Source organism: Myxine glutinosa, chromosome 5, assembly GCF_964187855.1.
Source record: "Myxine glutinosa chromosome 5, kmMyxGlut1.1, whole genome shotgun sequence".
Lineage (NCBI taxonomy): Eukaryota > Metazoa > Chordata > Myxini > Myxiniformes > Myxinidae > Myxine > Myxine glutinosa.
Window position 1 is genome coordinate 149,103,672 of NC_136265.1, and position 14,675 is coordinate 149,118,346.

Genomic DNA, 14,675 nt, shown 5'->3' on the forward strand with positions numbered 1-14,675 from the left:
GACCTTTTGGCCTATGTTGACCTCAAAAATTGTTGGTGGTTGCTTTCATAAGGTGATATGAAAATCCTTTTCAAATTTCAAGCCAATCGGATGAAAATTGAGGATTTTAGGAATTTGAAAAAAGTGGTTGACCTTTGGCCTATGTTGACCTTATGACTGATGTTGAATGAATATGAATGAATGATCGTTTTAAGGCCATTTTCCCCGCTAGAGCGGGGGTTAGCCTTGCGGGCCCCATGACAATCATGGTTCCCTGTTTGAGGCAATGTTTTTATGGCCGGATGCCCTTCCTGACGCCAACCCTTGGTCGCCTCTTACGATGCGCAGGGATACGGTGTACCTATTCTAAACAGGGGTACACACCATGATCATGACTGATCTTAAATAGTTAGTGGTTGAATTCAGTTCGCTGACATGAAAATCCTATTCAAATTCCAAGTCAATCGGATGAAAATTGAGGATTTTAGAAATTTGAAAAAAAGTGGTTGACCTTTGGCCTATGTTGACCTTTTGGCCTATGTTGATCTCAAAAATAGTCGGTGGTTGAATTCAGTTTGCCGATATGTATATCCTATTCAAATTTCAAGTCAATCAGATGAAAATTGAGGATTTTAGAAATTTGAAAAAAGTGGTTGGCCTTTGGCCTATGTTGACATATTGACCTTTTAACCCCAACAATATATAGGATTTTGTCGGACCACGAACTCTACCATTTGGTAAAGTTTCGTGAAGATCGGTTTAAAATTGTGACCTGTAGGCAAGTATAAGTGAGCGGACAGAAAAACACACACAAACACACACACACACACACACACACACACACACACACACACACACACACACACACACACACACACACACACACACACACACACACACACACACACACACACACACACACACAAACCGGAGTGATCAACAAACTTGCAAAAAAAAATTTTTTTTGCCATGTAACAAACAGACAGACAGAAGCACAAACGCATCCGACCAATACTGTATATGTACTTGAAAAATCTTCGATTTTGCAAGTAACAAACGGACAGACTGGGGTGAAAACATAACCTCCATACACCTTTGGTGGCGGAGGTAATAAAAAGTGAAAATATTTGCCAATTTGCATGTCTATGCCACCCTATGAATCATCTATGAGATGAATCAGGATTATTTTCGACATTCCATGTCGAAATCGGATGTTTATTTGGAGAAAGATAAACGCATCCCATCGCTGGGTTTTGCTACAGAACAAATCATTTAAACTAGAATGTGCATCCTGCGCCAAAATCCATAACAATATATAAATCCTAGTGGCTGCACTTGGCTCCGAGCGAAGGCTCAAGACTCAGTTGGAGGTTTTGTCCAAGTTCACAAAGTGCTGACAATGATGCATAACGAAGGGTTAATGCAAGAAACGTCAACTTCACCTCGTTTTCAACGGCGATGACAATTCCTCAATCAACGTCGTCGATTTCATCGATCATTCCACCTGTCTGCCGACGCAGATCGACACTTGTCTTTACCAGAAATTAAGACTAGATTGAAGGAGCTGCGCTCCAACGCGAGTCGAAAGAATTGACGCGACCAAAGACGGAATTCGTCCGAGTTGCTTTATTGAAACAAAACAGCTCAGGTATTCTGACAAAAGCCCGTTTATCGGGCAGCAATATATATACACATTTATGTCGGGAAGTTTGCCTGGCAAAAGCTATACCGGGCATGCCCGGGTGTCAAGGGCGAGCCTTGGAAAGGCGAGTCTGGACCTGCCCGGGCGTGTTTGGCTGCGGCCTGGCAAGTCGAGGCTGGGCGTGCCCGGGCGCTCTGGACGAGCACTGGAAAGGCGGGAGCGGGCATGCCCGGACGCTCTGGGCGAGCCCTGGAAAGGCGATAGCGGGCATGCCCGGACGCTCTGGGCGAGCCCTGGAAAGGCGATAGCGGGCATGCCCGGACGCTCTGGGCGAGCCCTGGAAAGGCGATAGCGGGCATGCCCGGACGCTCTGGGCGAGCCCTGGAAAGGCGAGAGCGGGCATGCCCGGGAAAGACGAGACCGGGCGTGCCCGGGAGGTTCGGGCGTGCCCGGGAACAGTGAGTCCGGGCATGCCCGGGAGAGGCGCGTCTGGCCGTGTTCTGGCCGGTGCAAGGCGATTGTGTGCATCCAGCGGTAACTGCTACACACGCCCCTCCAGAATCGACCTGCACCGGCAGGGTCAATTTAAGGGAGGTCCGGATGACCCGGCCGAAGTGACCCCTGGAGGGTCGTGGGGAGGGGTCCGACGTGGTGGTGGGTGGTCGAGCGGGGGGAACTGTGGACGGGGGGTGGCCTCGCCGCGGAGGAAGGGCCAACCGTGGTGGTCGGTCGACATCCATGTGCGCCGGTTTGAGGCGGTCCACAGAGATCCGGTCCGACCGGCCGCCAACGTCGACGACAAAGGACTTGTCGCCCCGTCGCAGGACCCGGAAGGGCCCGTCGTACGGCAGCCGGAGTGGCCCCCGGTGCGCGTCATGACGCACAAAGACGTACTCCGCTGTGCAATGCGCCGGGGGGACGTAGGACTGGGGGCCACCGTGGCGGGACGTTGGCACGGGGGCAAATCGGCGGGCGGCCTCCTGGAGGTCCGAGCGCTGGTGTGCGGCGGACCAGGGACTGGTAGCGTCGGGCACGAACTCGCCCGGGACGCGGAGCGGCTGGCCATAGACGAGCTCGGCGGCGGACGCCAGGAGGTCCTCCTTGGGGGCCTTGCGGAGGCCCAAAAGGACCCACGGCAGCCGGTCGGTCCAATCGTCGTCCTGAAGGCCGGCCATGAGTGCGGCCTTCATGGAGCGGTGAAACCGCTCGCACAACCCGTTGGCTTGGGGGTGGTAGGCCGTGGTGCGGTGCAGCGAGACCCCCAATGAGCGGGCGACCGTGCCCCAAAGTTCGGACGTGAACTGTGGGCCGCGGTCGGACGAGATGTCCGCCGGTGCGCCGAAGCGCGCGACCCAGGTGGCGATGAACGCCTGCGCCACGTCGGTGGTGGTGGTGGAGGTGAGGGGCACGGCCTCCGGCCACCTGGTGGTCCTGTCCACCATGGTGAGCAGGTGGGTGAACCCCCGCGATGGGGGCAGGGGACCCACCAGGTCCACGTGGACGTGGTCGAAACGCCGTGCAGGCACGGTGAAAGGTGCCAGCGGGGCCTGGGCGTGGCGGTGGACCTTGGCCCGCTGGCAGGCCGTGCAGGCGTTGGCCCAGTCGCGGACGTTCCGTCGAAGGCCGTGCCAGACGAAACGCGCCGACACCAGCTTCTGAGAAGCTTTCCGGCCCGGGTGAGAAAGGCCGTGGATGGAGGCGAAGATGCGGCGCTGCCAGGAAACGGGCACGATGGGGCGAGGCTGGCCCTGGGAGACGTCGCAGAGCAGGACGGTGCCCGCGAAGGGGATGTCGGCCAGGCGGAGGCCCGTGTCCGCCGCCCGGAGGGCCTGCACCGAGGTGTCGGTGGTCTGGTCGGCCGCCATGAGCGCGAAGTCCACGCCGAGGTGGACCGCGTTCGCGCTGGCCCGAGAAAGACAGTCGGCCACAGCGTTGTCTTTGCCGGCGACGTGCCGGATGTCCGTGGTGAATTCCGACACGGCGGAGAGGTGGCGCTGCTGGCGGGCCGACCACGGCTCCGTGACTTTGGCCATTGCGTAGACCAACGGCTTGTGGTTGACGAAAGCCGTGAACGGGCGGCCCTCCAGGAGGTGTCGGAAATGGCGAACGGCCAGGAATAGACCGAGCAGCTCGCGGTCGAACGTGCTGTATTTTAACTCGTTCGGCCGGAGCTGCCGGCTGAAAAAAGCGAGTGGCTGCCAAACCCCGTCCACCCATTGTTCATGGACGGCGCCCACCGCGTAGTTGGAGGCGTCCGTAGTGAGGGCGATGGGCGCGTTGAGCACCGGGTGAGCCAGCAGCGTTGCGTCAGCGAGGGCCCGTTTTGCGCTCGCGAAGGCCGCGTCCATGGCCGCGGACCAAACGATGTCATGCTTGGCCGGCTTGCCCTGGAGGGCCTCGTAAAGGGGCCGCATGAGCTGAGCAGCGCGGGGCACGAATTGGTGATAAAAATTCACCATGCCGAGGAACTCTTTTCGGGCCTTGATGGAACGGGGACGCGGGAACGTGGTGATGGCCTCGACCTTGGTCGGCAGCGGCACGGCCCCGGTCTTGGTGATGCGGTGGCCCAAAAAGTCAACGGTCGTCGTGCCGAAGTGGCATTTGGCCGGGTTTACAATTAAGCCGTGCTCGCTGAGGCGACCGAACAGTGTTCGGAGGTGGAGGAGGTGCTCGGCGCGGGACGTGCTGGCGACGAGGATGTCGTCCAGATAGACGAAAAGAAATGGCAGGTCGCGCAGCACGCCGTCCATTAAGCGCTGGAACGCCTGGGCCGCGTTCTTGAGGCCAAACGGCATCCTCAAAAATTCGAACAGGCCGAACGGCGTGATGACGGCCGTCTTCGGGACGTCGGCCGCCCGGACAGGTACCTGGTGGTATCCCCATATCAGGTCAATTTTGGAAAATATGACCCGTCCCGCCAAACGGGCGGAAAAGTCCTGGATGTGCGGGATCGGGTACCTGTCGGGGGTGGTAGCGTCGTTGAGGCGGCGGTATTCGCCACACGGGCGCCATCCGCCCCCCGGCTTTGGCACGATGTGCAGTGGTGAGGCCCACACGCTATTGGAGCGCCGCACGATGCCAAGGTGCTCCAACGCGTCGAACTCGGCCTATGCCACGGCGAGCTTGGCCGGGTCGAGGCGGTGGGCCCTGGCGTAGACCGGCGGGCCCGTAGTGGGTATGTGGTGCTCGATCCCATGCCGCACTGCGACGGCCGAAAACGTCGGCCGTGTGAGGGCCGGGAATTCCGCGAGCAGGCGAGCGAACTCGTTCGCCGTCGGGAGGGCGCACGCCAGTTCGGTCGGCGCGGAGCTGCTCATCGTGCACACCAGGGAGCTGAAGGTCTCGGCGTTGACAAGGCGACGACGTTTGACGTCGACCAGCAGCCCGTGCGCGCAGAGGAAGTCGGCGCCCAGCAAAGCCATGGGGACGCAGGCGGTCACAAAGGTCCACTGAAAGCGCTGGCTGCCGAAGCAGAGTGTGACGTTGCGCGGGCCGAAAGTGCGTATGGCCGAGCCATTAGCAGCGACCAAAGAGGGGCCGCAAACGGCGTCCCGCCTGTCCTGCTCGGAGGTGGGTATGACGCTCAGTTGGGCGCCGGTGTCACAAAGGAAACGCCGCCCGGACGCTTTGTCCCGAATAAAAAGCAAGTTGCCCGAGTGGCCGGCGCTCATGGCTGGGAATGAACGCCGGCCCGGCCGTTTCCCGACTTGCCGAAAGTGCACGGGGGTCGGCACGTCCGAGCCTTGTGTCCGAACCTGGCGTGGTAATAACACCACGCCTGGTCAGGTGGAGGCCCCGGCCATCGTGTCGGAAGTGGTCGGTGCGGCATGGCGGCCGCCAGTTTCACCGGCAGTTCGGCCTCCAACCGCGCAGGGCGCTCGGGCACGTCGCCTCGGACGGCGGCAGGCTCCAGGTAGCCGCGCCGAGGAGATCTTATCGGCTTCCCTGGCGAGGGCGCGGGGATCGGTGATCGACGTGCCAGCCAGGGCGAGGCGTACCGGGTGAGGCAGCTGGCGAAGGAACAACTCGCGGAACAGAAAATCCGGAGAGTGCTCACCGAGCAACGAGAGCATATCGACCATGCGCTCGGACGGGCGCGTGTCGCCGAGCTCGGGCAGGTCGAGCAGGCGCCGTGCGCGTGCCGCCGGTGAGAGGGCGAAAGCGTCGAGGAGGAGCGTCTTCAGCGCGTCATACTTGTCGGCAGCTGGCGGGTGCTCGAGGAGGCTCAGGGCGCGGGCCGCGGTGGCGGAACCGAGCGCTGCCACGACGTGGTGGAAGCGGGTGTCGTCCGCGGTGATGCCTCGCAGGGCGAACTGGGAGTCTGCCTGGGCGAACCAAACAGCCGCGTGAGCCTCCCAGAAGGTAGGCAGTTTAAGAGTCACTGCCGTGTCCATGTCGGTAGGTCACCAGTAAAGGAGCTGCGCTCCAACGCGAGTCGAAAGAATTGACGCGACCAAAGACGGAATTCGTCCGAGTTGCTTTATTGAAACAAAACAGCTCAGGTATTCTGACAAAAGCCCGTTTATCGGGCAGCAATATATATACACATTTATGTCGGAAAGTTTGCCCGGCAAAAGCTATACCGGGCATGCCCGGGTGTCAAGGGCGAGCCTTGGAAAGGCGAGTCTGGACCTGCTCCGGGCGTGTTTGGCTGCGGCCTGGCAAGTCGAGGCTGGGCGTGCCCGGGCGCTCTGGAGGAGCACTGGAAAGGCGGGAGCGGGCATGCCCGGACGCTCTGGGCGAGCCCTGGAAAGGCGAGAGCGGGCATGCCCGGACGCTCTGGGCGAGCCCTGGAAAGGCGATAGCGGGCATGCCTGGACGCTCTGGGTGAGCCCTGGAAAGGCGATAGCGGGCATGCCCGGACGCTCTAGGCGAGCCCTGGAAAGGCGAGAGCGGGCATGCCCGGACGCTCTGGGCGAGCCCTGGAAAGGCGAGAGCGGGCATGCCTGGGAAAGACGAGACCAGGCGTGCCCGGGAGGTTCGGGCGTGCCCGGGAACAGTGAGTCCGGGCATGCCCGGGAGAGGCGCGTCTGGCCGTGTTCTGGCCGGTGCAAGGCGATTGTGTGCATCCAGCGGTAACCGCTACAAGATCTTCATTCTGAAAAGGGATCTTCCCCTGGCACTCCGTGCAGGTCCACCCACCTCTTTTACTGCTTACAACACCCGTCCCCCTATTAGTAGTTGTTGGCTTTGGTCAATCAACAGACAGTGGACGCTGTCTATCCCAACAAGGTGCTGTACATGATTTGAATTTTTTTTTTTAATGAATACATGACACCTTTGAAAGAATGAAGAATGAGGAAAGTCTTTCGGTAATTCATTCATGGTAAAGAATGCCCCGTTATGATGCACAAATGATCATTAAAAGTCAAAGTGCTGACAATTTAAAAGCGAAAAAATGAATCGTGGAGGACTCACAATCATGACGTCAAAAGGGAGTGATTCGTTACGAATGGTGTTCAAAAAGTTCTCAGAACGAGGTACTCGCAGATTAGTCCGAGAAACGGCGACTCTCGTTCCATTTCCCCCGAATAAGCATAAATTTTATTGGGAAATATTTGTCATTACCAGTTGTGAACGTCAGGCCCGGCCAGCCGGTTCGTGAAAGACTTGGGCCCAAAAACTTCCCCTGGCCAACCCCGCAAGAACGAAGGAATAATTGTGGTCGTCAAAGAAAGAATAAAAATAATTTGTAATTACCAGTTGTACACTCTCGTGTATTAGAAATAAAAAAATTAATCAAAGTTGCCATTTATTTTGCCGATTGCAAGTCGTTCCGAGAACTTTTTGAACCCACCACGTGCTGCTGTTTATGTAACGATTCGTATTTTATGGATGAATACATTTTCCATATATAAAACTGCCTACTCACCTGGCATCGAGTAAAATGTGAAAGATCGATAGATGAAATGCGGCTTGATGACGTCATGAGCAGTGGTCCATCGTCACGAATCACGAGACGAGAGAAACGAGGGTGCATGGCTTTCATGGGGGCGTGGCTTTCATTGGGGCGTGGCTTTCCACCGACCATGCATGAACAAGAACACCACCGATTGCCCCTTTCATTCGCGAGTGAATGTGATTTACAACAAACGAACGATTTATTCTTTCACCGCCACCACGACCCCTCTCCCCACCACGCCACCGCTCGCACCCCTTCCTCACCCTGTCCAAGAATTCCCGACGGTCCTACATACAGTGCGGAGCACGAATCAAACCTCGAGACCCGAATCCATGGGTGAGGGGCGTGGAGGGGGAGGTGGAGCGTGGAGGGGTTAATGCTATGCATGTTAAAAGGGGTGGGGGGGGGGGGGGACAGTGCGGCAGTACCTTCAGAGAGTATTCACACCCCTTGAGTTTTTCACATTTTGTTGTTACAGCCTGAATTTAAAATGGATTAAATTGAGATTTTGTGTCACTGATCTACACATAACACCCCATAATGTCAAAGTAAAAACATGTTTTTAGAATTTTAACAAATTTATTAAAAATAAAACACAGAAATATCAAATTTACACAAGCATTCCACCTCCGGAGTCAATACTTCGTTGAAGCTTCTCGAAAAAAATAAAAAAAGAAAAATAAAAAAGAAGCACTTTTGGCAGGGATTACATCTTCGAGTTTTCTTGGGTTTGTCTGAAGCTTTGAGTGTCCTTGGGTATGTCTATACCTTAGAGTCTTCTTGGGTATGTCTGTACCTTAGAGTCTTCTTGGGTATGTCTGTACCTTAGAGTCTTCTTGGGTATGTCTGTACCTTAGAGTCTTCTTGGGTATGTCTGTACCTTAGAGTCTTCTTGGGTATGTCTGTACCTTGGAGTCTTCTTGGGTATGTCTGTACCTTAGAGTCTTCTTGGGTATGTCTGTACCTTGGAGTCTTCTTGGGTATGTCTGTATCAGCTTTGCGCATCTGGATTTGGGGAGTTTCTCCCATTCTCCTCGCAGATTTGCTCAAGCTCTGCCAAGTTGGATGGGGAGCATCGGTGAACAGCAATCTTCAAGTCTTTCCACAGATTAATCAATGGGATTCAAGTCTGAACTTTGGCCGGGCCACTCAAGGACTTTCACTTTCTTGTTCTGACGACTTTCCAGTGTTGCTTTGGCTACATGCTTGGGATCATTGTCCTGTTGGAACATAAATATTCACCGCAGTCAAAGGTCTTTTGCGCTCTGAAGCAGGTTCTCCTCAAGGATTCGCCTGTATTTGGCTCCATTCATTGTTCCCTCTATCCTTACAAATCTCCCAGTCTCTGCCGCTGAAAAGCATCACCATAGAATGATGCTGCCACCACCATGCGTCACGGTCAGGATGGTGTTAGATGTGTGGTGAGCTGTGCTCAGTTTCGGCCAGGCATAGTGTTGGATTCAGGCCGAAGAGTTCAATGTTCGTCTCATCAGACCATAGAATCTTTTGCCTCATCCTCTCCGAATCTTTCTCCTGCCTTTTTGCAAGCTCCATGTGTCCTGTCATGTGCCTTTTTCTCAGCAATGGCTTCTGTGTGGCCAATCTCCCTTGAAGCCTAGATTTGTGAAGTGCTGCAGAGACTGTTGTCTTTGCAACATGGTCCCCCATCTCAGCCAACTGTAGTTCTGTCAGTGGTCATTGGGTTATGGGTCACCTCCTTGACCAAGGTCCTTCTTGCCCGGTTGCTCAGTTTGGTCGGACGTCCCGCTCTTGGAAGAGTCTGGGTAGTTCCATATTCTTTCCATTTGCTAATAATGGAGCTCATTATGCTATTGGGAACTTTCAAAACTCTATAAATGGTTTTATACCCTTCCCCAAATCTAGGCCTCCTCACAATTCTACACATATAAACACACACACACACAGTCACACACACATACACATCCACACACAAACACATATAAACACACACACACATATATATATAAACACACACACATAAACACACATATACACACACACATACAAACACACACATACACATCCACACACATCCACATATAAACACACACACACACACACACACACACACATATATATATAAACACACACACATAAACACACATACACACACACATACACATCCACACACATCCACAAATAAACACACACACACACACACACACACACACATACACACACACACATATATAAACACACACAAACACACACACACACATACACACATACACATCCACACACAAACACATATAAACACACACACACACACACATATATATATATAAACACACACATAAACACACATACACACACACATACACATCCACACACATCCACATATAAACACACACACACACACACACACACATATATATATAAACACACACACATAAACACACATACACACACACATACACATCCACACACATCCACAAATAAACACACACACACACACATATACATATATATAAACACACACAAACACACACACACACATCCACATATAAACACACACACACAAACACACACACACACACACACACAAACGCACGAGAGAGAGAGATGAAGAAACAGCACACACAGCTCGAGTACCTGGAGCAGGGCGTCCTGTCTCGCCTCGACTTCCCGCAGCTTTTGCAGACAGGTGGACAACTCTCCGGACATGGTGACCGCCGCTTGCCTCCCGAAGCGCGACCACTGTCGGGCCAACCAGCGTGCCTTGTGTCGCTCGCTGTCCAGGAAACAGCAAAGGTCCCGCAGCTCCCTGTTCTCGCCCTGCAGTCGCTGCGTCACGACCCGGAGCTGCGCGGAGTCCGCGGTTCGCTCCGGGGTCTCGGAGTACCCCGCAGGGGTCCGCGCCCCGCTCGCCATGTGACCGCCGGCACTGTGCCGCATGCGGCCTCTGCTCCCTCGGGTCCGTCCGAGGAGATGCCCGCGAAACGAGCTTCGGACAACCGATGTGACGTCACAGAATGGACCTACCCGTTTATCGTCCTGAACTCTACCGTGACGTTAACGAACTATCGCCGATTTACCGCGACGACTCCGTCACCCCACCGGAACTCGACCATAAATGGCCATAACCCAAAGGATTAAATAACCCAAAGGGACGTTTCTCTCCCTCCCTGCAGATTGCCAGGACCTGCGCTACCTGCCTCGAAACTCGACCTATCGTTGTGCTGTGACTGAGATCAGAACCCCCGACTGATGGCTTAATCTGGCCCATGGGGTGGTGGGGTGGAGAAGCGGAGGAGGCGGAGGAGGGAGGGGGAGGGTCTATTTTCAGGATGCCCCAGGTGTTGGGTACCTGCCTGCAAAGGTAGATATAGGTAAGGAGCCCTGAGTGAGGTAATCGTTACGGGAGCATTAGCCATAGCCGAGATTTGAACCTTTTCAGTGAAATGATCAACGACGAACGACGTGAGTAATTTGATTTATAATGTGACCTGCGACGGGTATAAACGCAAAGGAGCAAAACCAAATCTCACACCTGTCGTGGTTTCACGAACCATGTCACACTTTTCTCGTAGAAATGATTTAAACCGAACAGAACACCTGAAACAGGTAAAGAACGCCCCGAGTCCGACGCGTTTGAAGTTTGATAAATACCTTTATCTAAACACTGACGGAGGCGGGCGAGGGATCGGAAGGAGGGGTGAGGGAGCTGCGCTCCAACGCGAGTCGAAAGAAGTGACGCGACCAAAGACGGAATTCGTCCGAGTTGCTTTATTAAAACAAAACAGCTCAGGTATTCTGACAAAAGCCCGTTTATCGGGCAGCAATATATATACACATTTATGTCGGGAAGTTTGCCCGGCAAAAGCTATACCGGGCATGCCCGGGTGTCAAGGGCGAGCCTTGGAAAGGCGAGTCTGGACCTGCCCGGGCGTGTTTGGCTGCGGCCTGGCAAGTCGAGGCTGGGCGTGCCCGGGCGCTCTGGACGAGCACTGGAAAGGCGAGAGCGGGCATGCCCGGACGCTCTGGGCGAGCCCTGGAAAGGCGAGAGCGGGCGTGCCCGGGAGGTTCGGGCGTGCCCGGGAACAGTGAGTCCGGGCATGCCCGGGAGAGGCGCGTCTGGCCGTGTTCTGGCCGGTGCAAGGCGATTGTGTGCATCCAGCGGTAACCGCTACACACGCCCCTCCAGAATCGACCTGCACCGGCAGGGTCAATTTAAGGGGGGTCCGGATGACCCGGCCGGAGGGACCCCTGGAGGGTCGTGGGGAGGGGTCCGACGTGGTGGTGGGTGGTCGAGCGGGGGGAACTGTGGACAGGGGGCGGCCTCGCCGCGGAGGAAGGGCCAACCGTGGTGGTCGGTCGACGTCCATGTGCGCCGGTTTGAGGCGGTCCACAGAGATCCGGTCCGACCGGCCGCCAACGTCGACGACAAAGGACTTGTCGCCCCGTCGCAGGACCCGGAAGGGCCCGTCGTACGGCGGCCGGAGTGGCCCCCGGTGCGCGTCATGACGCACAAACAAAGACGTACTCCGCTGTGCGAAGCGCCGGGGGGACGTAGGACTGGGGGCCACCGTGGCGGGACGTTGGCACGGGGGCAAATCGGCGGGCGGCCTCCTGGAGGTCCGAGCGCTGGTGTGCGGCAGACCAGGGACTGGTAGGGTCGGGCACGAACTCGCCCGGGACGCGGAGCGGCTGGCCGTAGACGAGCTCGGCGGCGGACGCCCGGAGGTCCTCCTTGGGGGCCGTGCGGAGCCCCAAAAGGACCCACGGCAGACAGTCGGTCCAACCGTCGTCCTGAAGGCCGGCCATGAGTGCGGCCTTCATGGAGTGGTGAAACCGCTCGCACAACCCGTTGGCTTGGGGGTGGTAGGCCGTGGTGCGGTGCAGCGTGACCCCCAACGAGCGGGCGACCGCGCCCCAAAGTTCGGACGTGAACTGTGGGCCGCGGTCGGACGAGATGTCCGCCGGTGCGCCGAAGCGCGCGACCCAGGTGGCGATGAACGCCTGCGCTACGTCGGCGGTGGTGGTGGAGGTGAGGGGCACGGCCTCCGGCCACCTGGTGGTCCTGTCCACCATGGTGAGCAGGTGGGTGAACCCCCGCGATGGGGGCAGGGGACCCACCAGGTCCACGTGGACGTGGTCGAAACGCCGTGCAGGCACGGTGAAAGGTGCCAGCGGGGCCTGGGTGTGGCGGTGGACCTTGGCCCGCTGGCAGGCCGTGCAGGCGTTGGCCCAGTCGCGGACGTTCCGTCGAAGGCCGTGCCAGACGAAACGCCCTGACACCAGCTTCTGAGAAGCTTTCCGGCCCGGGTGAGAAAGGCCGTGGATGGAGGCGAAGATGCGGCACTGCCAGGAAACGGGCACGATGGGGCGAGGCTGGCCCTGGGAGACGTCGCAGAGCAGGACGGTGCCCGCGAAGGGGATGTCGGCCAGGCAGAGGCCCGTGTCCGCCGCCCGGAGGGTCTGCACCGAGGTGTCGGTGGTCTGGTCGGCCGCCATGAGCGCGAAGTCCACGCCGAGGTGGACCGCGTTCGCGCTGGCCCGAGAAAGACAGTCGGCCACAGCGTTGTCTTTGCCGGCGACGTGCCGGATGTCCGTGGTGAATTCCGACACGGCGGAGAGGTGGCGCTGCTGGCGGGCCGACCACAGCGCCGTGACTTTGGCCATTGCGTAGACCAACGGCTTGTGGTCGACGAAAGCCGTGAAGGGGCGGCCCTCCAGGAGGTGTCGGAAATGGCGAACGGCCAGGAATAGACCGAGCAGCTCGCGGTCGAACGTGCTGTATTTTAACTCGTTCGGCCGGAGCTGCCGGCTGAAAAAAGCGAGTGGCTGCCAAACCCCGTCCACCCATTGTTCATGGACGGCGCCCACCGCGTAGTTGGAGGCGTCCGTAGTGAGGGCGATGGGCGCGTTGAGCACCGGGTGAGCCAGCAGCGTTGCGTCGGCGAGGGCCCGTTTTGCGCTCGCGAAGGCCGCGTCCATGGCCACGGACCAAACGATGTCATGCTTGGCCGGCTTGCCCCGGAGGGCCTCGTAAAGGGGCCGCATGAGCTGAGCAGCGCGGGGCACGAATCGGTGATAAAAATTCACCATGCCGAGGAACTCTTGTAGGGCCTTGATGGAACGGGGACGCGGGAACGTGGTGATGGCCTCGACCTTGGTCGGCAGCGGCACGGCCCCGGTCTTGGTGATGCGGTGGCCCAAAAAGTCAACGGACGTCGTGCCGAAGTGGCATTTGGCCGGGTTGACAATTAAGCCGTGCTCGCTGAGGCGACCGAACAGTGTTCGGAGGTGGAGGAGGTGCTCGGCGCGGGACGTGCTGGCGACGAGGATGTCGTCCAGATAGACAAAAAGAAATGGCAGGTCGCGCAGCATGCCGTCCATTAAGCGCTGGAAAGCCTGGGCCGCGTTCTTGAGGCCAAACGGCATCCTCAAAAATTCGAACAGGCCGAACGGCGTGATGACGGCCGTCTTCGGGACGTCGGCCGCCCGGACAGGTACCTGGTGGTATCCCCGTATCAGGTCAATTTTGGAAAATATGACCCGTCCCGCCAAACGGGCGGAAACGTCCTGGATGTGCGGGTTCGGGTACCTGTCGGGGGTGGTAGCGTCATTGAGGCGGCGGTAGACGCCACACGGGCGCCATCCGCCCCCCGGCTTTGGCACGATGTGCAGTGGTGAGGCCCACGCGCTTTTGGAGCGCCGCACGATGCCGAGGTGCTCCAACGCGTCGAACTCGGCCTTTGCCACGGCGAGCTTGGCCGGGTCGAGGCGGCGGGCCCTGGCGTAGACCGGCGGTCCCGTAGTGGGTATGTGGTGCTCGATCCCATGCCGCACTGCGACGGCCGAAAACGTCGGCCGTGTGAGGGCCGGGAATTCCGCGAGCAGGCGAGCGAACTCGTTCGCCGTCGGGAGGGCGCACGCCAGTTCGGTCGGCGCGGAGCTGCTCATCGTGCACGCCAGGGAGCTGAAGGTCTCGGCGTTGACAAGGCGACGACGTTTGACGTCGACCAGCAGCCCGTGCGCGCAGAGGAAGTCGGCGCCCAGCAAAGCCATAGGGACGCAGGCGGTCACAAAGGTCCACTGAAAGCGCTGGCTGCCGAAGCAGAGGGTGACGTTGCGCGGGCCGAAAGTGCGTATGGCCGAGCCATTAGCAGCGACCAAAGAGGGGCCGCA

General features: G+C 57.5%; 1 protein-coding gene across 4 annotated transcripts in view; it reads right to left on the minus strand.

The window, feature by feature from the left end:
* The window catches only part of LOC137426936 (uncharacterized), a 67,140-nt gene extending 56,012 nt beyond the window's left edge, over positions 1-11,128 (minus strand). Inside the window, exon 1 of one of the 4 annotated variants that reach the window (XR_010984420.2) lies at positions 10,137-11,031. Coding sequence is in view for 3 of the 4 variants with exons in the window: in XM_068115974.2 (XP_067972075.2) it covers positions 10,137-10,439 (303 nt within the window). In the remaining variant the exon portion in view is untranslated. Of the gene's footprint in view, positions 1-7,493; positions 7,871-10,136 lie in introns of those variants that run through there. The other 3 variants (XM_068115974.2, XM_068115975.2, XM_068115976.2) reach the window with 3 other exon arrangements.
* Between the last annotated feature and the right edge of the window lie 3,547 nt (positions 11,129-14,675).